The sequence below is a fragment of the Geospiza fortis genome, unplaced genomic scaffold (assembly GCF_000277835.1).
Source record: "Geospiza fortis unplaced genomic scaffold, GeoFor_1.0 scaffold221, whole genome shotgun sequence".
NCBI lineage: Eukaryota > Metazoa > Chordata > Aves > Passeriformes > Thraupidae > Geospiza > Geospiza fortis.
The window spans coordinates 2,443,148-2,465,097 of record NW_005054395.1 but is presented as its reverse complement, the minus strand read 5'-3'; the positions used below and the strand labels follow the sequence as shown (position 1 = coordinate 2,465,097).

Below are 21,950 nucleotides of genomic sequence, written 5' to 3'. Positions count from 1 at the left end.
TGAGCATTCAGTGCTGCCTGGTTTATTCACTACCAAGATAAGTTAAAATTGTAGAGTCAAACTTCAGCTTTTCCTGTATTTGAAAGACAATTTCCTGAGCAATTTTCTTCCTACCAGCTGGTTCCTGTGTTCCCTGGAGTCCATTGCTCTTTTTGAATGCTTAAAATGGGCAGCCCCAATGCTTTCAGAAATAATGAAGTAGCATTTCTGTTACTAAAGAGTTGCTGGCATTTTGTATTTTTAACTGTTCCTCTAGAATTTAATTAAATCAAGAGAGCATTCAGTTCATTTATTAAAAAAAAAAAAAAAATTGCTTCCTGGAAATATCAGCTATAGAACATTGTGCCCTGAAGGAAAAAGCACATTGTGAGCTTATTACTGATCCTGACAGTGGATGCACAACTTCCCTGAATTTCATGGCACTAATTCATGGTAGCCTTTTAGCTCAGCGCTGTTTCCAGGTCTCAGGATCATGAGGAAAATGTATTGCAGACACAGTGTAAGTCACATGGGTCACTGAGATGCCTAAATAATTAAATTATGGACACAGGCACAGAAGGATACTGTGCTGCAGCTGCAAATGACCTGGATTTTCAAAATATCTCCATCATTCACCTTGCATAGAACAGGAGGCTTGCTGTTCCAAACAAGGTCCTAAAGGATTGAAATGTGTGTGCATGGATGGGCTGGGGAAGCTTGCAGCTTCCACTGAGGCAGTTCAACCACAATTTTGATTTTCAGTGTAACAACAATTCTGACTGTTCCCAGCAAACACCTGCACATTGCTGTGGTCCTTAGAGGGGGAAAACCCCCTGAGACCAGAGAGTTGGGTTTTCTACACAGTGACAGACTCTAGTACAAAGACTGGAGAATACAATAAAAACAATCCAAATTGTTGACCTTACTGTTTTTAAGTAAAGTCTCCATTCCAAAAAAATCCAAGGAAGAGCAGCAGTGGGAGCAGAAAGTGCTGAACACGATGTGAGCAGTAGGGTGGAGAATGTGTTCCTGCAAAAACTCGAGTATTTTACACAAAGCTGTTCAGGCACAAGCCTAAAATACATTCTGTTGCACAAGTCATTGAAACTGCTTGTAACAGTTATTCCAGGTGGATTTTGTGAGGGTGCTGTTCTGTAATGGACTTGAATTTCTTTAACTCTTACAGATTTTTGACAAAGAAGCTAAAGATCTGGAGCGAGAAGTTTGCTTTATTGATATTGCCAGCGACGAGATTCCCGAGCGCTATTACAAGGAATCAGAGGTAAGAGGCAACTTGGCTGTGAACATAGAAATCAAAACCATTTTGTTTTTGTATAAAATCTTGCTGGTCGGTAATATCTCAAGAACCTTTGGTCAGAGGGGAAGCAGCCAGTAGCCTCTCTGTCTAGATTGCCCAGCACTTTCTTTTGCACATGATTTTTTGAAATGCTTTCCTACCCTTATCAGAACACACCCTGTACCAGACCTGTGATATTCAGCTGAATTAGTCCAAACCAGAAAAGGCCTTTCCTTTGCATTATGAAGCTCAGTGAAGAATTTGCAGATCTGAGCACTTTCAAACACCCCTGCTGTCCTTACTTGCATCCCACCCTGATCAGTGAGCCCTGCAAAGTGTCCAAGCCCAGCAAAGGACAGATGTGCTGCAGTGACAAGGGGCTGATGCACAATTGCTTGAAGGGAACAATGTCACAAGACCAAGAGGGACTGGAGCACACTGCAGACTGCAGCAGATCTGCCAAAAAGCATCAATGGCAGCAGGCAGAGTCACTCAGAAAATTCCCTCGGAAATTGCTCCCATGTATATTTGATGGAGCACATCTCTGAAGAGCGTGCTTCTTCTAGGTCAATGCAATTCACTGCTTGAAATCAGCAGCCACCATGCAAATGAAGATGAGGTCTCAATGTTTTAATCTCAGAGTTGATAAATGATGGTTCACAACAAGCAGCTAGAGAGGAATGATCAGATCTATGCTCGCATTTAATTTTGGAGATATGATTTGCCTCTGGAGCCAAGTCTATATTCATAGCTGGCAGTGAGTATGGCAGCTGTTTAACCATCTAAAACGAGACTACATAATCATTTTTAGGATAGAAAGTGAGGACTTGCCAAGGAATATATTTCTATACTATAGGAGACATGATTTTCAGACTAAAAATATCAAGTACTTTTTATCTTCCATTTATATAGATCCTATTTTGAATGTTATGTGTGGGTCATAAACCAAAACTGAGCCTACAGTAGAATGAAAAGTAATTTTATTACTTTCTTTAGATAATGAAACCTATCTGTTTAGTACCAAAAATAATATAACACCTCATGAAACAGCTTATTGGTTCCATCATCTTATCTGAGCTCCATGGCTTCTGGTTCCATTTAGGAATGAGCTGCTAATGGAACAGGTCAGCATTTGACTGTAATTTAAAGACATCCTGTGAGATTTTTCATCCCGTTCTCTGCACTTCAGAAATTGTAAACACAAAGGTGACAACCAGTTTTGCAACTTTCCTGCTCATTTTTAATAGCCAACCATTAAAGCATAATTTCCCTGTGATTAATCTCCTGATACAGAAAAACAGGCTTATCTTCAAGGAGAAAAGCATTTCAGAGTCTTTGTGTTGCTATTTCAAAGTCAAATCTAAAAACCAGATTCCAAGCGAAATGGAATTTTATATGGGTTTAAACAACAAAAATAGCCCAGCATCTGTTGTTTTTTTCTGTACTGATGGATGATTTTTCTGTTGACTACCAAATTCTGTTTCAGAATTCATACAGAGCAGTAAGAACACCTTCAGTATTTAACTGTGTACATGCTGTAACTGATAGCGAATTAGTAATAATTGAAAATTGTGGATCTTCCAAAATTTACAAAGTGTGGGGTTTTTATGTTACCATATGATGAACATGAAGCCAAATTCCCATTTCTGATGAGGCCTCCTTCATAATTTAGAGACTATAAAAAGATTTTTTATGTTTGTAAATCTAATTTCCGTCTGTTTTCGATCAGAACAGTAATTCTATGCAAATGAGAAAGGGTTTTGTTTCCCAAATAGCAGCTTCAGATAAACCCAGTTTGTGTAAGCTTTTGAAAGGTATTTTAGTTGCACTAATAACAACAATTTGGCTGCTTTGACATCATGTAATCTGAACTGATATGAAGTTTAAAGATTAAAAGTGAAGTGCAATTCTCAGGATTGAACAATTAGATCCCACATGATAAATGTCCTGACTCCCATCCAGAAAGACCAATGAGAATAATTTTAACTTCAGGCATGTCAGTAATCTCTTCATTTCAGTGGCTCTTTCACAGGCTTAAAATACAGCAAGTTCTTTACCAGGGTCAGCATGTTTGGCAGCTTCTAGAAATGAGCTTGAGTTTTCTTTACACCCTGACGAAAGCTCATTCCTCTTCAATTAAAAATACACTTGAGATTTAACAGCAAATGTCATTATTTAGCTGTAATACTGCATACTAGAGAGTGGCTTAAATAATTTAAAGCCTTCACACACTACTTCCTCTGCTTGCTCTGTGCTGGGACTTATGAGCTTGATGGTAAAAGGACAAAGCCACTGTGTCCTCCCACCTATGATCTATCTAAAAAGTAGTTTTTCAGTTGTCCTGACATGAATCTTAAAAACAGATTCCATTTTCATTTCCATAATAGTGATTCACACATAAAAAGACAAAATATATAAATAATCTTTGTATGTATAATATTCCATTTGAGTTGAACAGCTCATTCTCCACCAGTGCTGAGAGAGGAAATGTGTTCCACAAAACTGTCCTGGCTGAAGGGAAAATGATTGAATTCAACTTTGTGCATATTTGCTTTTCTCTCCTTCTAAATATTAACTAAAATTGAAAAGTGAAGAATCCAGTTAGCTGGAGGCTTAAGGAGAGCTGTTGCTTCATTGCAGGACACTTCAAGGGAGCCTCTCCCAGTAACACTGAGGGATCTCTTAAGCAGAATCCTCCAAGTGATTGGGATGCCCTTAAGGATGAGGGGCTGGCAGAGTGCACAGGGGACTGAAATCTCCAGGTCAATGGTGAATCAGGAGGCAGATTTGGGAGCTATTACACACACTTACAGAGTCCAGCTCTATTCTGGGGCTGAGCTGATTTCTGCCTTTGTGGAAGGCTGGAGGAGGTGAACTGCAGCAACTCAGGTATCCTAAAGCAGGTGACCTCCCTTTAAGTTCATTACCATCTACAAACTCCATTGTGAAGCAGCCACATCTCAAATACAGGGCTTTTTTACAAGCATGGTCTGATGCTTCAAGTTTTAAGTTTAAATGTGAGGTTCCAAATGGAGAAAGGTTGATTCTAGACCCCAGCTAACAAGTTTACCTGTTTGTCTGTGAGGAGCCATGTGTTTTCCAAACCTGGATGTACATATTGCATCAGGTACAGAATTTTGTATTTCTGTACAGAGAATGTACCAGGCAGGTAAGAGTAGTTGTACATTTTGTGAAGTCATTTCCTTATGACTTTAGCATCAATGAATATGTATCAGCAGCTATATAGACAGATATATTTGTCTGAAATATAGAAAAGAACAAAGCTGAGCTATGCTGAGGAGTGAGGGCCTCCAGTGAATCATTCATGAAATGAAACATTTACCGTAGCTGTGAGCTACTGAGCAAAATGTTCAGTGCAAACATATTCAAGTTCTCAGAATTAACAACGTTTCATTTCCTGTTTATAACAAAGCAATGGAGAGCTGGACAAATGGAATAAACTTCCCAGGCTGCTTCTAAACAGATTCCATGCAGCTGCTGCAGTTTTCTTCTTCCATTGCTGGCTTTTCTCCTTTAGCACAGCTGCTCTGGGACAGGTCCACCTTAGGCCTGTCCAAGTGCTTTCAGAGTAACAAAACCTCACATCACTAAATGGTGGCAGCTGAAATAATCCAGCTGCCTCAGCCCCCCAGTAAGTGTGGGCACCGTGTCAGCACAGGAGTTCAGGGAAGGATATGAAAAAGTATGAACATTTCCTTTTCCTTACTCACTTGATGTGTGAGTTCACATAAAGGCTGGCTGGATTATCATATTTTAACACCTCAGAACTGTCCCAATATTTACAGTTCTTAAGTATTTAGCTGGATCTTCCAGAAAATACCATTTAATGGAAATTTTTTTAGAAGTCCTTAAAAAATGACTCTACATAAATGTCTGTGGTAGCATCTCTACATCAATAAATCTTTCCTGAGCACTGCCTAAAAAAGCTGAAATCTAAAACCTAGCAACTACAGCTGATGCTGAAATGCCAGATGACAGGTATTAAACCCATGATTGGTTCTGAAATTCAAGATAAAACAAAATGGTCTTCAGCATAGAGAGGGAAAAAATGATTGCACTTCAAAAGCACCATGATATTGCCATAGGAGTCTGAAAAAATTAATCCAAGCATTAAAGAGAAGGAAGGATCTGAGAGGGCAGGATGCATGGCACAAGCAGGGTGCACTCTCACCTCTGGCAGCTCCCAATCAGGCCTGGTACCATGGCAGAGCTGATGGTAAGTGTGCCAGGCAGATTTGGAGGTTTTCTGTAAACAACAAATACATTTCATTATTTAACTCTGAGTACAAAGGAACAGGTCAGAATTAATTGTGAAAAGGCATTGCAACAACCCAGGGCTGGGTTTGCTTCCTGGAAAGGGCCTTTCCACTCCACGTCTGATGCACGTGACATCCGTGAGGAAAGTTAAGTAAATAAATGCTAAATGATAAATAATAGACTCCATCAATAAACACATTGACTCGTGGTCTAAGTAATAAAACCTGGGAGAGTGCTAGGTTTGAATCCATATCCCACATACAGAGGCTTTTATTTCATTGTAATTTTACATTTCATTCTCAACTAAGCCCAGCTCACGGGTTATGATGTTTCTGCTCTGTTGGCAGAAGTGCTATTTTTAAATCACTCTGCACCTGGCAATAATGTATTGCAAATACAGAGTAGGTTTTGCTCCTCTAGCAAAAGGATTTGCCAGATGGGCTTTCCTAATAAATTGTGTCTGATAAAAGGACAAGAAGGTTATTTAAACAAAAAGATTTTAGCTATGCCATTACATTTAAAACAGATTGAGGATTTTGCCAGTAGATAAATCAAGGGGAAAATAGTGAATAGACTCAGTAGTCTTTGCATGATGTCTTCTCTGGGAAGAAAGGTATGGGTGTCTAAAAGCAAAAATAAGGAACACACAAAATTATCTAAATAATAACATAAAAGTGGGGTCAGAGCAAAGTTCAGCTTGCACAGCTTCTAGGTACAGGAAGAAATGATTCAAGTACATGTGCCACGAGTGCTGCTGAGAGAGGCAGTGCTGGATACCAGTATAATTTCTGTTTGCTTTTAATGGAAGATTATCAGCCCTGCTTCATTTTTTTGTAATAGAAGGACCTTGTGTGCCTAATTGCAGAAACAATTCCAGGTTGTGAGTCTAAATTTAGCAATTTGAACCCATGAGTAAGGAACATAAAATCATTCTTGTCCAAGTTCTCATTAATTTCAGTAGGCTTTGGATCAGGCACTGAAGAGCAAAAGATGAGCAGTCCTGGTTCCACCAAAGTCCCTCTGGCATGGCCTGCTGCCCATGGCTGTGGTCAGTAGCAGAGGCATAGGAAAGGTGTAAAAATATAGAGGTGAATGTAGAGATTCTTCTCTTAAAGGCTTCCTCGTATGATCCATAGCACAAACAATTGCTGGGACAGAATTTGTGCATTTCTAAAACAGTCAAGATGTTGTTAAACATGTAAATTTTAGCAGCTGGGTTAAAGCCCAAGGATATTCATTTTCCTTACAAGATCTCACCTCTGTCAAACATTTGTGCCCTTTGAGCTGATGGCCCAGATGGAATTCTCAAGCTGACTTTGCCCAATGTCACAGTGTGCCTTGCATCCCCTGCTTGGCTCTCATGCAGCATTTGAGTCTCAGCTCCCTGAGCAAGCACTCAGGAAAGTCTTTAACACCTTGATCTTTCATACAGCAGCCTGGAAATCTGTTCCTCTGAGGTCTGGCTTCCATTCATCAGTCTGCAGTTTTATAGTATCAATATGTTAATGTTTCCAGAAAGGCAGGAATTTCCCTAAGAGCTCTTTGATGTGAGTTGCTGAACGGGCTCTTCCCATGGAGCTCTCCAGCCAATTTGTGACTAATCCTCATGTCCTTCAAGAAAAGGACAGGATTAAGGGATGCAGAGGTGCCATCTCTGGGTGCTGTTAAGGGAATTTGCACCTGGGGGTGATGTCATGGATCAGCTGCATTGCAGTTGGTAGGTGATTTGTGGGCCACAAAGTTCAGAGTCATTCCCACTGTGTGTCCCTTTGTCTGCTGGGTTAAACTCACCAAACCAAACCAGACCCAACCCATAAAACTTGGGAACAAGCAGTGATGCAGGGCAGTTATTCATTATTTCATTTTTAGTTAGAATTTCTTGATACTGACTCAAATTGATTACATTAAATCCCTTTGGACTGCACTGAAGTTTCTCCATTATAGTTCTGGTTATCTCTGAAGGATTGTAAAGTACAACACTCAGAATTATTAAAGTGTGTATCTGAAATGCTGAATCAAGGCAATGGCTCCATTACACCAGCACTGTGTGTGTGTGTAAGAAATAGCAGACCCTGACTTATAGGAAACTATTTTCCTTTTTAGAGATTGTTATTTCACAGTGGAATATTTTGCAAGCATATTTGAAATCATATTTTCTGTAATGACTTCTTTTTTTCAGGAATCTCCAACTAGAATATTATGTCTTTCTAAATATTATGTTTTCTTTCCTTTTTTCTTTTTATTGGTGTTATTATTATATTGATTGCTTCGGGCAATGATCAATTATTAAACAGCTCTTTCAAACAGAAAATCTATAGATCCATCTGTGGTTGAGCTTTGCTGGGTGACAAGATTGGCAGCAGCCAGTGACCATGAGCTGTGCTGTACAGGGGGTGTTGCTCTGATAAATGATGATGCTGAACTGTTTTTATGGTGATTTAACATTGAAACCTTATTATACTGTGAGCTCAGTGTCTCCCCTTTGCAAAGGCTGTGTCAGCAATAAAAGCAGTGACTTTCACAGGGAGGAAAGACTCCCAACCTCATTAGAGCTTTGGAGAGAAGCTTTAATGGCAGAGCTTCAGTTTAGGGTAAAACCAGAAGTCAAGAGATAACTAAACAGTAGGAACATGAATGCTGGGTGATACATAAACTCACACTGAACAAAGCAAAATGAAGATCAGAGTAGTTATCAGGTTTTTGTGGTTTTTCTCCTGATTGTAATCCATTTAATGCATAATTTAGGCACTATTTAATTACATGACTAACTACTTTTACAACAAAGGATCTTCCCAGACCTCAGCACTGGGGAAAGAACACAGCTGAGCACTGCTGGTTACTCTTCAGGACAGATTTTAGAAGCTCCACTATGAATTTTCTGAAATGACATAATTTTCGAGTTCTGACAACCAGTGCTTAACCATAAATTATTTCTATTTACAAGATATAATTAGCAGGATTGGACATAAAGGGAAATAGAATTATACCAATATGGAAAATAACACTTTCATAGATAAAACTGTATCTTGTACAGACACATGTAAACTTTAAAAGATGAACTAATGCCTTTAATGGTTTTATGAAATTATGTTGTAATTTCAATGTTGTAGTTTCTTTGATTTCCCAGTTTCTGAAAGAGAACCAGAGTTGGGATTACTCAGTGTCTGCTCATGACTTAGTTGTAACCAGAGGTGGATAAACTGCAGGAGTTTCCTACTTAGCTTAGGATGACCAAGTGCACTTCAAGCTGAAGATGGCATTGTCAGGGTCAGTGTTGAAGTGTCAAAGCTCCAACTGGACACAATTTCAGGAGACAGGCACAGGTGGAAAGTACAAGCAGTTCACACCAAGGGGCAGTGGAAAAGCAGCCTCTGAAGAAGCCACTATTTTTATATTTTTTTTTTCCAAAGGCCATAAATAACCCTGGGAGTGCACTGCACTGTAATGACTTTCAATAACAGATTTTCCTACAGCAGAGAACAGCAGTCTTGGATGATATGATTGTCAATGCATCTCCAAGAATATGCTGCCATTGATTCACTGCCAGGCTTGGATTTCAGGATATCCTAGTGCATTTTAAAAGTCAATTTCCTTTTGCTTTTTCATAATGTTTATTAGCATATTTTGTGTCTTATCACAACTTTTACTTTAGCAAACTGACAAACACAACTTCCCCTCCTGCATTTCCCTGTATGTTTTGTTTTGCAGGATCCCAAATACTTCAAGTCACAGAAAACTGGGAGAGGCCAATTGAAAGAAGGCTGGAGAGAGACCCATCAGCCAATTATGTGTTCCTACAAACTTGTGACTGTGAAATTTGAAGTCTGGGGACTTCAAACCAGAGTAGAGCAATTTGTACACAAGGTCAGTGAAACAGGAGCTGTTTCTTATCCTTCACATGAGCAGAACTCGAGCACTCACAGGAATGTGGCTGGAGAAGCCTGGGAGCTCAGACCTCTCACAAGGTCTCAAAGAGCTGGAGCAGAGCCCAGCACTTCACTCTGGGCACAACTGTGACAAAGCCCAGAGCTGCTCAGGATTAAGGTTGAGAAAAACTATCAATAACATTTTCAGAGCTGTGACCAATATATGAGCTGAGGTACTTCTGAGTACACAGGGGTCCCATACACACAGCAGTGAGGTAAGGAATCCCTTAGAAACAGACAGTGGGAAATCAGTCTACTAAAAATTAAATTCATGAATAGCATAACTACGAGGTGATCAAAATTTTTATAGTATTGACCTTCTACATGTTTTAAATACTGAGAGGGGAAAAGAAGAGATGCAGAATGTCTAATTGGCCAAAGAATATTGGTGCTGTCATTATACTGCAAGAGTTCTATTGTCATTACATTGCAAGGGCTCCATATTGCCAGAGTTTGGTACCTCCTTGATGTTTCTCATAGGCAGCTCCTCTAAGCACTGACTCATCCTTCTTCTCACAACAGCCAACTGACTCCAGTGCCCTTTCAACCAACCAATCCACTCTTTTATAACACTCTTCATTTTATTGGCTATAGCTATTGGCCTGTTAAAATCAGACCTGCTCCTAATCTTTAATAATTAACCCAGCTGCAACTCTTTAGGGGGTAAGATTACTTTCTATACTGCCTTTACTTTACTTCTGTTCTATCCCCCTACATATTGGTATCTCTACACATTCCCAAATGGATTCCTTGCTAGTCAAAGCCATGATTCAGTGCTGGCAACAGATCCAGTTCCAGGGGGAAGCTGGACTAGGAGTCCTTCAGGGCCAAAATTACGTTTTAGATACAGAACTATCAGAGGGTTTCTCACTTTCAATCCTGTTGAAAGACACAGATGAGATGTTTTGTTGCTGCTGAGGCCTTTAACCCTTTCCTTGTTTGCAGGTGGTCAGAGACATCCTGCTGATCGGTCACCGGCAGGCATTTGCCTGGGTGGATGAGTGGTATGGTGAGTGTCCTCCTGAGCCAATTAACCTGCAAATTAACCCTTCCAGGGGGCTGAGACAAGCCTGGGACATTTAACAGCAGGTTCCCATCTGCTTTCATGGATCATCAGGTCCTAGTGTGGGTTGTTCATGGAGGAGGTGGAACCATGTTAAAGATCATCTCCTTCCACCCCCTTCCATGGGCAGGGACACTTTCCACTAGACCAAGCCCCATCCAACCTGGCCTTGGACCCTTCCAGGGATGCTGGATTAGGGCAGCAGCCAGGGATGCCTTTCCATCCCAGCATGTCAGTGGACCTGCCACTGTGCCTCACCTGCCCTGCAGGCAGCAGTTGTCTGTATGGAGAACCTTGTGCAGGTTTGAATAAAGCTCCTTCTTAAGGCTGCCTTAACTTGCAGCCATTTCCATCCTGCAGACTCCTAAGGTCTCTGACCCAACACATTTCCAGCTTTTTCAGAAAGTTTTAAGCTATCAATATGGATTGCAACAAAGAAAAGATGGAGCTTTTCTGACAAAAGATGTAGATAAGCATAAATCCTATGGGGTCTGATTCAGCAGCAGCTGCATGCAAAAAGTGCTGGAATCCATGAGGCAGCTGTGGGAATATGGGCACTTCCAGTAGGACAGAGCAATCTGAATATCAAACCAGTAATCACAGTGTCTAAAGTGAGCTCACTGGTTTGTACCTTTCACATGCATTTTCTGTAAGACATATCCATCACCACAGCAACTCTTAAAACAGGCTCTGAGACAGGCCATGGAAATACCATAGGAATTTGACAATATATTTAGAATGTTTATTTAGGCCCTCCTCAAGCTTCAGGAAGCACCAATTTGGGCATTTCGTGGTTGAGGGACACCTCTCACCAGAGCTCTGAGCCGTTGTGCATTGCTCAGGAAGTCACTGCTGCAAACCCGTCTCAGAGGTGTCACTGCCCTGCACTGGAATTTAGCCACCGACTCAGTGGGCTCATTGTTTGGAAATAGAGAAAAAATTGCTTTTGAAATCACAGTGTTCTTATAAATTTAATACTGCATGAAAATCTTGTGCTGTAATGGTCATAAAAATACTGAAACTGCTAAAAATATCTTTTTCTATTGGGATAGCTGTAAACTAGTGAGAGAATTTTATATCCAGTGAGAGAGTTCTTCAGAGCTATTTTTTTTTAATTTTAGATTTGTTTCTTTTTTTACCTGAAAAAGAACAATCCATTCTTTTCCCTGCAGCAAGTCAGGGAAACTGGTAACTTTAAATAAAACAGCCTGACTTCATGTAAAAATTGAGCCCATAAATTTGCTCCCAGTCTACCCAAAATATCTATACAGTGAGAGATGGAGAATGTTACTGTGGAGCAAAGTGTCAGCTGCACTTTAGCAGAGTTACTGATAATGATGACAAATGAACAGCCATGAAGTCAAACATACCAAACAGGTTTAGCTCAAAAACATTTCACTATAGATTTTCCCCTCCTAAGTCTAAAATCTCCCTGCCAAAATTACTCTTTCCACAGATGAAATACTGTGATACAGAATTATCTTGTGGATTTTTCCTAGTCAGAGTGAGCCTTTTTACTAACAAATATAGTGTATTTTTAAGAGCTTAATTATCAGCCTAAAAACAAAACCTAAAAAATCTGGGCTTAATAAAATAGATATAATAATCTAGCATCCAAAATATAATTTTAAGTGTCTATTAACACCTTTTGAAATGAAAGTTTGAGAAAGACCTGGAGATGATGGTAGTCAGATAAACTGAATCAAATAATCAGTGTAATAAACAATGTGTTATGTTAATGACTGGTTGCTGTTACTGACCCTGTAAGTATGAATGTGTTTTGTCATTTAATTTACTAAACTCTATTTAGTTTTATTATTAAGAAATTCTATTTTCTCAGTGTTACTTACTAATAAAGAGCATGTTCTGTGCTTGGCAAAGTGCATCCCAGCATGTTACTGACACAGCTTCTGAGCTTGTTTCTCATTCCAGACAACAGTAAAAGACTGAAGGAGTATGAGTTAGGGGTATTCCATGTTTCCTTTTCAAATTCCTTGATCAAAATTTTAGACTGCATTTGTTTTTACTGATGAATAATGACATCATGCTGCCACTACAACAGCTGAAGTTGTATCTTGCCTTAAAAGCTGCCTCATAAAATGCAGCAGGAGCCTCACAGCACAGAGCAGGGAGCGGCGTGATCCAAGAACTCCCAAATCCCAGTGGCACATCATAAACTTGAGCAATATGGGAGCCTCAAGAGCAGATCACAGTGCATGACCAAAGGGGCACCCATTTGCAAGCAGACTGTGCTAATAAAATGCTCTTTAAGTGTTTGGAGTCAAAAGTTGATGGCTGTTTTTATGAGGCTCTGAAGTTACCAAAGCATCATAAAGAACAGCCCAAACCCAGCCCAAACCCTGACACTGCTCCTGTTCTGACTCCTCACTCCCCAGGGCATTTATGGAAAGCCTGGGAATACTCAGAAGAGTCACAGGTCAATTATTGAGTTCTTTATGTTTTTGCTGGAGCTGTGGTTGGTGACAAACCCTGTTCAAGGTGTTAACCATTGCCTGGTGTTCCACAGCACCTGGCAGGCTGTGCTGGGCAGTGCTCAGTGATTCTGCTGCTGGGATCAGCCTCATCTGTGGGATATTTCTAATTTTCATCATTCATTCAATTGCTTGAGGCTACACAACCATTAACATACTCACTATTAATTCACTTACCAGTTTAAGTGTTAGTTTCTGGAATCTAAAGTGGTGTGGGCTCTAACACTGTGATTTTTGCTGGTTATGAGATGTACAATGCAAAGTTAACAAAAACTCTTTTTGCAAGTGCTGGAAAGGTAAGTACATATTTATAATATTTCTGTATCTATCCTTTATTCCGAAGGATCTTCTAAAATCTCTTTAGAAGATCTTGGCCTTTGCCAAGGCCTGCACTTCAGTACTACCTGCCTACCTTGCATTACACAGATACTCCTAAACAATTTCCACTCCTTCCTGTTCTCTGACTCCCTTTGACTTAACCTTGCACCTTCCTTGGCTGACACAACTACCTTTATGAGGCAATTTTCATAAAGCTAGTTGCTCCTTGCTTTTTAAAAATCCTTTGTTGGCTTCTGCTGAAAGACTTTGTGTTCCTAGAACCTTCTCCTTAGGAAGAAAAAAGTTTGCACTGAATCAATGGAAAATGCCAACAATTTTGAACTTTTTACAGATATGACTATGGATGATGTTCGAGAATACGAGAAAAATATGCATGAAAAAACCAACATTAAAGTTTGCAACCAACATTCATCTACTGTGGATGAAATAGAGAGCCATGCCAAAGCAAGAGTATGTCAATTTTTAAAACATATTGCCCATCCTCAGCTGATGCATCTGCACAGACCAGAAAAGAGCAACCAAATGCTGATCAGCCAGTGGAATTTTGGGGAGGTTTTGCTTCAATAAGAACAGAATCTTTCTCTGTGAAGTGCAATCCTGCCTTTGGTTTGCACTGTAACCCTGCCAGTTATGTAAGGGAGGGTGGGGTTGGGCTCATATACAGCTCCCTGGCTTCCAGGAAAACACAATGCTCAAATTTCATTTGGATACATAAAGAGGAGATTAAAGAGGATTTTTACTTTCTATTCTTTCAATAGTTAAAAAATGCAGGAGTTCACAGTGGTCTAGTCAAAAAGCCAAGAACATGGGGAGTGGAAAACTTCTATGGGATTCACAAAATTCTTTCACCAGGAAAAAAAATTTAATTAGTTATTCACTCTTTTCAAGGTAACTTTAATGTTACTGTCATTGATTAGCTACCAACAAGGTGGGAAGTATTTGCAGAAGTATGTAGCAGTGGTTTGTGGAAAAGGGCATGTTTCTGTGTAAGTTCTCTGGTCTGGAGATTTTATAAAGTAATTACCTAATCTGGGCTCCAAAGTAGAGGCCTAAATTTAGAGGTTGATTGTGCAAATAGAGAAGATGCAGCAGCCCTTGCCCCTGCAATGTCATTATTCCTTTATTTCTGCTAATGGTGCTGTGGAACTCAGTGCTGGGTTTAGTCATGAAATCAGTGTGGGGCAAGGCTTGAAGGGCTCCAAGTCTTTCCTTGGCTCTTGCTCAGTGCCAGCTGGCCCCAGCCTGAGGAGATGTTGTCTGCATAGTCCCAGGGCAGGTAATTCTTGTGCTCGTGACACAGCAGCTTCACTGACATCAAGGTTACTCCTTAGCAGAGAAGCAGTTCAGATTTTGGCTCTACACTTCAGGATTTGGTTCTGAATGAAGTCTGCCACCTGTAGTTTCCCTGTGGAAAAATTGTCATTGAGGTCAGAACAGAAGTTGTTATTAATGAAAAAAAAATAGAAAGTGAACCTGAGTCTTCCTAGCTCAGTGTAAGGACTGTTTTACTTGAGTGTATATCACAGTAGAAGGAAATTAAAGCAAATAGAAGCTAAAAAGTAAACGTCAATTGAAATGTTTAATGTCTGAATTGAAAATGAAGAGTCGTGGAGGCTCCATTCAGTAAGACTTCACTTCAAAGGACAGTGCACTGACAAGCCTTCCTGTCCCCTTCATTTGTCCAAGACAGCTTTTGGTTCACAACATACAGAATTCCTCAATCAAAATCCCTGTGATTTCAGTGGGATTTGGGACACTTTGAGTGCAGAAATTCTCACCCACTGTTACAGGGTGTGAAATGAAATGTAAACCAGCAAAACAGGTTCAAACCTCTCTCCAACATGAGTAGGTACAGTTCCCCTGGGACCATCTGTTTATTGCCAGCACTTCTGTCAGATCTGCAACAGGCAGATTCTCACTCCTAATGGTGCCAGTGTGGGCTGGAGGGGTCCCTGCAATGTGGTGCAGGGGGAGCCAAGGCAGCCGGCACCGTGCACGCTTTGATTTATTTCATGTGATGTTGGAACACAACAGAAAGCTGCTTCAACAGCCAAGGCTGCACATGTCTGCAGCTGGGTAGGGGCAAAAAGCATCAGTGCCCTGGAAGAACAAGATTATTTTATCTCAAAATCGGTAATCCCCACTGCCAGTCCTGTGGTTCAGACACTCGAATATGCGAGACTTCTTAATCGATTAAAAGACTCCTGGTTTTATTTCTATATTTTTGAGCCTTCGTGGCTCAGAGAATCTATAAATGGTCTAATGAAATACTTCAAATTTATGAATTTAACTTGACGTTCAGCAAAAATCTTAACATTGCCTTCAGTTGGCTCGGTGGGCGTCTTGCAGGCACTGCAGACATGGAGCAGCAGGTTTTAGAAGATCTTTCCTGATTTTCTGCTCAACTTCCCGGTTGGTAGCAGATGTCACTCCCGGGGTTTATCGCAGGTTCCGCACGGCTCCGTGCTGGGATCGCGCTGCCCTCTTGCGGGGCTGGGCAGCACCGGGACAGCTCCGGGACAGCTCCGGCAGCCCCGCGCTCGGCCCGCCCGCCTTCCCTTCCCCAGGGGCTTTCATCCCTCATCTCCTCTGCCTGCGTTGCGCAGGGAATTGAGCTGTGCATTTGTCACCTGCCCACCGGGGTTTAAGCGCAGTTTCCGGGTGGAAAGTTGGAAGCGCGGCTTTGAATGGTGTGGCTTTGTCAAAGGAGAGCGAATTCTTCAGGCTTTATTAGGGGAAAAGCAAAAGAGGTTCGGTCCTTGCATGAAGCTGCAGCTCAAGTCAATGGAAGGAGAGAGAATTTTTCATCCCTTGATAATTACAGCAGATGAGCAAACCATGGCAACCCTTTGCCCACTTGGCCTTATAATCGAAATGAAAAATTTAAAACCCCTTTCAGTTGTATTTTGTTTGAAGTTCTGAAAAATGCTACCTGCTGACTGTATCCAAATGTACTCTTTAGCTGCCTGTGGAATAGCTGGATTTTGCCAGCAATTCCAGAGGCAGCAATCTTTATTCAGCTCAGATCCAGGTAGAGGAACCATTAGTACGTGATTAATGTACTTAAAACTTTGTTTCCTTTACATTGTGCTCATTGTGCTCCAGTCAGCGCCTTACAACAGGGAAGCATTCATGCGGAGAAGCACTTAATGAGATGCGTGATAAGCAATCGTTCCCTGCTTTAGGATTTGGATGGAAGGAGTTTAACTGAATTAATGAAATAATTATTTGAAATTATTCTAACATGCCTTTGTCTTTCATTCCTTTTCGTTGAAGACATGACAATGGATGAAGTCCGAGAGTTTGAACGAGCCACTCAGGAAGCTACCAACAAGAAGATTGGGATTTTCCCACCGGCAATATCTATCTCTAGCATTTCCATGCCTTCCTCAACCCGCAGTGCTCCATCTAGTGCTCCATCAACCCCTCTCTCCACAGATGCTCCTGATTTCCTAACAGTTCCCAAAGATCGGCCTCGGAAAAAGTCTGCTCCGGAAACTCTCACTCTTCCAGATCCATCGAAAAAAACCTTTTAAATTAACCCTGCATGTTTCCTCCTGATAAGCCATGTCTGCCACAGCAAGAGTGACATAATTGCTACAAAGGTCCTGGTGGTTTGTTGGTTGGTTTTTTTGTTTGTTTCAGATAATCTTTCTGGTGTGGAAAGATGACTCCTTTCCTCAGACTTGATCCTTAAAACCTTCTGAAAAGTGCATGCAAGAGAAAGTAGTTTATATATTCCTAAAGTAGTGTTTCAAGCCATATGGTGCATCTTACTGACACCAATGGAACAGTCTGAGGGGATGCTATAAACGAAAACCAATCTCTCTGTAGCAGTACTCTGCCTGCAAACCCTCATCTAGGTCACAGCATTTATAATTAGGAGTAAGTATTAAATAAATCTGCCAAGGACTTCTGAGGCAAATTAGTGCCAACTAGAATGCAGGGTTAACAGAAAAAACCCTCCCATTTTCTTCTTTTATAACCAATTTTGAAATCTTTCCCACTCTCAGGCTTCTCCTGTGTGTTCATAAACCTTTGACCTGTAACTCATTGTACCTGAACACCAACAGATCCACATTTTGCTTAATATGACTCAGGATTTGGGGCCTAAAACACAAAACACAAATCTTTTCAAACCTAAAATATCACTGTATCAAAGCCCCAGTTGTAATTAATTATACTGACTTTGAGGCCATTGAACTATTTCTACCTTGCACAGAATTTGTAACAGGAACCACCTATTTCTTGTAGATAATGTATTTTACTATCCCTGTCCTTTTGTGAGCTCAGAGTGTTGGTGTTCATCAGTGGTGTTCTGTGACATTGGAAAAAGCAGCTGAATTGTGCCAGTTGAGAAACAAAAGCAATGAATTCTGTCTTTTCCTCGCTGCAAGAAGAGCAGTAGCAAGCTGGGAGACCTTGAATGCAAAGGGAAGAAAACAGGAGACTCCTTTTTCTTTCCTGCCTCGCATCTCTGCTAAACAGAACAATCTGACAGAGCTGGGCGCAGGCACTGCCTCCTTTGGGGAAGGGGGACAGAATCAATCACTTCAAAAAGCAAACCACTGGTGGGTGATGTTGAGGAACCAGAAGTGGTCTTCCTGGTGTGTGTGTGAAATCACTCCTCAATCTCAGGAATTCAGTTGTTGACAAGGATGTTTCCCAGAAGGAAGTGTAGATGGTGGAAGAAGGAGAAAAATAAATGGCAGGAGTGGTCTCTTCCTTCCTTCTCTTCAAAGCATGAACTGGGTGAGACCCTTTCCTCACTGCCTCCTCTGTGGGACACTTTGCTCTCCCCCACACAAGCTGCTGCTCCATGGCTGCTGCAGCTCCTTCCCTTGGTGACATCAGGGAGCCACTGTTCAATTCCCAGGGAATGACAGCTCCTACCTGAACAATGATCCCAGTGGGTGATACTTTGTGCCACCACTGATGGTTCATGGATGGAGGAAAAAAGAGACCTCTCCAGAGATGAGGTGTCCCTGAATATTGAACACTCAGTTTGGGGGTGCCCAAACCCAGGGCACAGTGCCTGAAATGCACTGAGCTCCTCGCTGTCTGCAGTTGCAGCACAGGTTTTGTGAAATGAGTGGTATTTAGGAAGAGGTTTTAGGGGCAGCAGCAATTCCACTGCCAACCTGCACTGAAACAAGTGTTCATCTGTCTGATAGTGAAAATCCTGCAGCCAGCAAAATCCAGGAGCTCTCTGCAGGTTTGCTGTGGTCCTGCATTCTCCCATGTCCTGTCCATGCTTGGCTTTGCTTTTCTTTCCAGAGCTGGTAATTCTGACTGGTAATTGGTGACCTGATGGGTGATGCTGCTTTGTTTAAAGAGAAGCTGCTCTAATACTGAAAACAAAACTTTCCTACATAGGTTTATGATTTCAGCTTAACAAGGGTGCACATTATGGAATCATAGGATCATGTGTAATTTTTTATTGTTATCATTGATTTAGTGTCAAGATTGGACTGTTGTCAGCAAAGGGAAACCTTTAAAAACATAAAACATTGTTTGGTTCTTTTCTCATTGCCTGACTTTGGCCCATACAGAAATAGTTCAGGTCTGCTCCACCTGAAAGTCTGTTTCAATGGATTTTTAATTTGTCCAAGACAAATTTGCTCAGCTCTATTCAGTGTCCTGGTGCTCATGTGACTGTTTCTATTCACATTTTGGAATCTGGGTTGGACACAGATTGTTAGACCACAGCAGTTCCATCTTTACTGATTTTAACTGATTGATTTCCAATACATTGATCATGATATTAAGTAGGTTTGGGGACAAGTCATTTGTGAAAATCATTGAACAGGACAGATTTGAATATCTGCCTGGCAGAGGTGTAGGAGAGAGACAGATCCTGGAGTGTCAGAGTGTCAGAGTGTCAGAGTGACAGGACTCCCCCTGCTGTGCCCAGCTTTAGTGTCCCCACCCTGGATCCAGCACTGGCAGGGGCAGGAGCAGCCACTCTGCCTCTGCTGCTGCTCAATCAAGGCCAATTAAAAAATCTGTAATGTGTTCCTTCTTTGGATAAGAATATCCCAGGTTTTCACTGACTGTGGAAGTGCCCAGTGCTGAGTTCTGCCTTGCTGTCCCCAGCAGTCATCACCCATCTGGTCAATGACAGGATCTTTAAATACCTTTTTCTGTTTGGTTGGGTGCTATTTAGGGTAAGATAGCTTTTTCTAGAATATTCCCAGTAGGCACACATGAAAGGAAATGAGAAGGAAGGTCTGAGTATTTCAGTGTAACACCTTGAGGAGAAGGGGTTGTTTTCAGTGCTGATTTTTCCCTTTCTGTTGTGTTTTCAGACATGTTTATTAGGATTAAAATAGAGAGTTTTGCAGGTGCTCCTCACTTCATTTGCAAAGATAAATGCTGTGATTATTTACTGGGTGCAGCCTCAGAGCTTGGTGAGCACAGCCTGTGTTCCTCTTCTCTGCCACAGTGACAAGAATCCCGTGATGCAGCCCGGCTAGGACTTGGCAAGGAATTTTTTATCAAGGAGAATACAGTTCAGAGCAAAAACTGTGATGAGTTTGTTCAGGTTTCTATGAAAACCTCCAGGCTTTGCTTGTACTTTTGTGTATTTTGGATAGAACAATCATTACAAAACAACTGGCAATTCAGTGCAGCTTCAGGAGGGTCAATCTCCTAAAAAAATCAAAAAGGGAGGGACCCACAAAAGTTGTTCCTGAAACATGTACTTAATGGGATTTCTTATGAATGTAATGGTTAATTTTGTAAAGGACTGGATAAATACTATGGAAAGAAACTATTTGACCTTGTTCTTTGGCTTTTTTGATTATTCTGGAAGGTGATTTTGTGACATCTAGTAGCCAATTTGCATTAATTGCTGCTGTAGAGACTTTGAAACTGAAATATTTGTTCCTTGAATTTCAGTTTGTAACAAGACCGCTATACTTTGCTAAAACTGCTTTGAAGCTTGCTGCACTATAACTTCAAAACAATGTGTTATCCTTTGAAATAAGCCAAATGTATATGCTTTTTATGAATTAGTGAGTGCAGTAAGAGAGAATTCAAAATCTTGTCAATAGGAGATTTTCTGTTGCCATTGTTTGGACTTGGTTTTCTATGTGTAAGTTAAAATCGCTAAATAAGTCTAACAATGTTTTGCTTTAAATGAACAGCATGGTCATTGAATTATGATCTCCTGTAGTTTTGTGGTGTCACTAAAGCAGGTTTTATTGGTTTCTTTCATTTCTGTGATAATTCCACGTGATTCTGTTATGTCCAGTAATTAATTTCTCTTATTTAGAGCACTGATGGCAACATCAGGCAATGCATCACCACCGTCAAAGAAGGACCAAGTCTTGATTTGCTCTGCACGTTCAATAGTGCAAGGCTCAGCAGGAGAATTTGACTGTCATTTTTCTCATATCACTTAGTTTCTGGTTTTTTCCAAGTTATTTATTATTTTTAATATTGTATTTTTCGTTGCATTTTGTTGTAAATAAACTACCAACAACTATTCTTTACAACGGTGGCTGTTTTCTCTTACTGAGTTGCCTGTAGGCAGAAACCTCCTCACTAACATGTAACATTGACATTTCTACCCCAGCTCTGCAAGTCACTTCCTCAAAATTAAATAGCACAAAGAATTAACTTTGTGAAGAAAATTTAAAGCACTTACAGGCTCTCCTGGGTTCTGCTGTGCCCCAGCTCTGTAAAGGCTTTACCGGGGCAGGTGCCCCATCGGTCTGGCATTAGCCCATTCACTTGTAAATGACCATTTGGTTGACAAGGAAGTTTTTCATTGGGGAATCTAATTCTTTATGCAGGGTTTGGCAGCTCAGTGTTGTACCAAGTAACTGAAAAATACTGGAAAAGAGACCACTCGAATGCTCTCAGGCTTGTCTCCAAGTCAGTTAATTTTAGGCACCAGAAGTTTCCCTTGCACAACGGCTCTTTATAAGCTTTTACACAGAGACTTCACTTCCTCCATGGAAACGGAGCTTTCCCTGCTCCAGAGGAACGGCAGCGCTCATTCAGGAGGGGAAAGCTTCCGGGCAGCGTGGGACAGGGCAGGGGGAACAAAGAGGGGACTGGAAATGTTTCAAATTGGAAATCTCACGCCTCCAAGGGGACAGAGCCCGCGCAGCCCCGGGGACATCTCGGCAGCCGCTGGGTCACCGCGCCCGGCCCTGCCACCGGAGCCAGGAGTGCCCGAGCCCACAGTGACCCCAGGGACCCGCACTGACCTTTCACAGCCGGGGCTCCTGGCCTCGGGCAGGGCTGAAATCTGCGCACGCTCAACGTCCCACCCGGGAAAACACAACGCGGTGAAAACACCAGTGGGACTCTCCGGCTGCGCGGGGCCGGGCTGCGCTGCCCTGGGGACAATCCCCACCCCTCAGTGACAGTGCCCTGGGGACACTCCCCACCGTGCCGCTGCGCAGGGGACAATCCCCGCCCCCAGTGACACTGCCCTGGGGACAATTCCCCCAGTGCCACTGCCCAGGGGACAATCCCCGCCCCCAGTGACACTGCCCTGGGGACAATTCCCCCAGTGCCACTGCCCAGGGGACAATCCCCGCCCCCAGCGGCACTGCCCTGGG

The 21,950-nt window shown here is 41.6% G+C and overlaps 1 protein-coding gene across 1 annotated transcript in view; it reads left to right on the top strand.

Annotated features, from left to right (window-relative positions):
• PITPNC1 (phosphatidylinositol transfer protein cytoplasmic 1) overlaps positions 1–20,873 on the top strand; it is a 42,289-nt gene extending 21,416 nt beyond the window's left edge. The window contains exons 5-9 of the mRNA XM_031060929.1: positions 1,166–1,261; positions 9,263–9,418; positions 10,426–10,489; positions 13,706–13,824; positions 16,651–20,873. Of these exons, the coding sequence (XP_030916789.1) occupies positions 1,166–1,261; positions 9,263–9,418; positions 10,426–10,489; positions 13,706–13,824; positions 16,651–16,656 (441 nt within the window). The 3' untranslated portion in view covers positions 16,657–20,873. The remainder of the gene's footprint in view (positions 1–1,165; positions 1,262–9,262; positions 9,419–10,425; positions 10,490–13,705; positions 13,825–16,650) is intronic.
• The last annotated feature ends 1,077 nt before the right edge of the window (positions 20,874–21,950 follow it).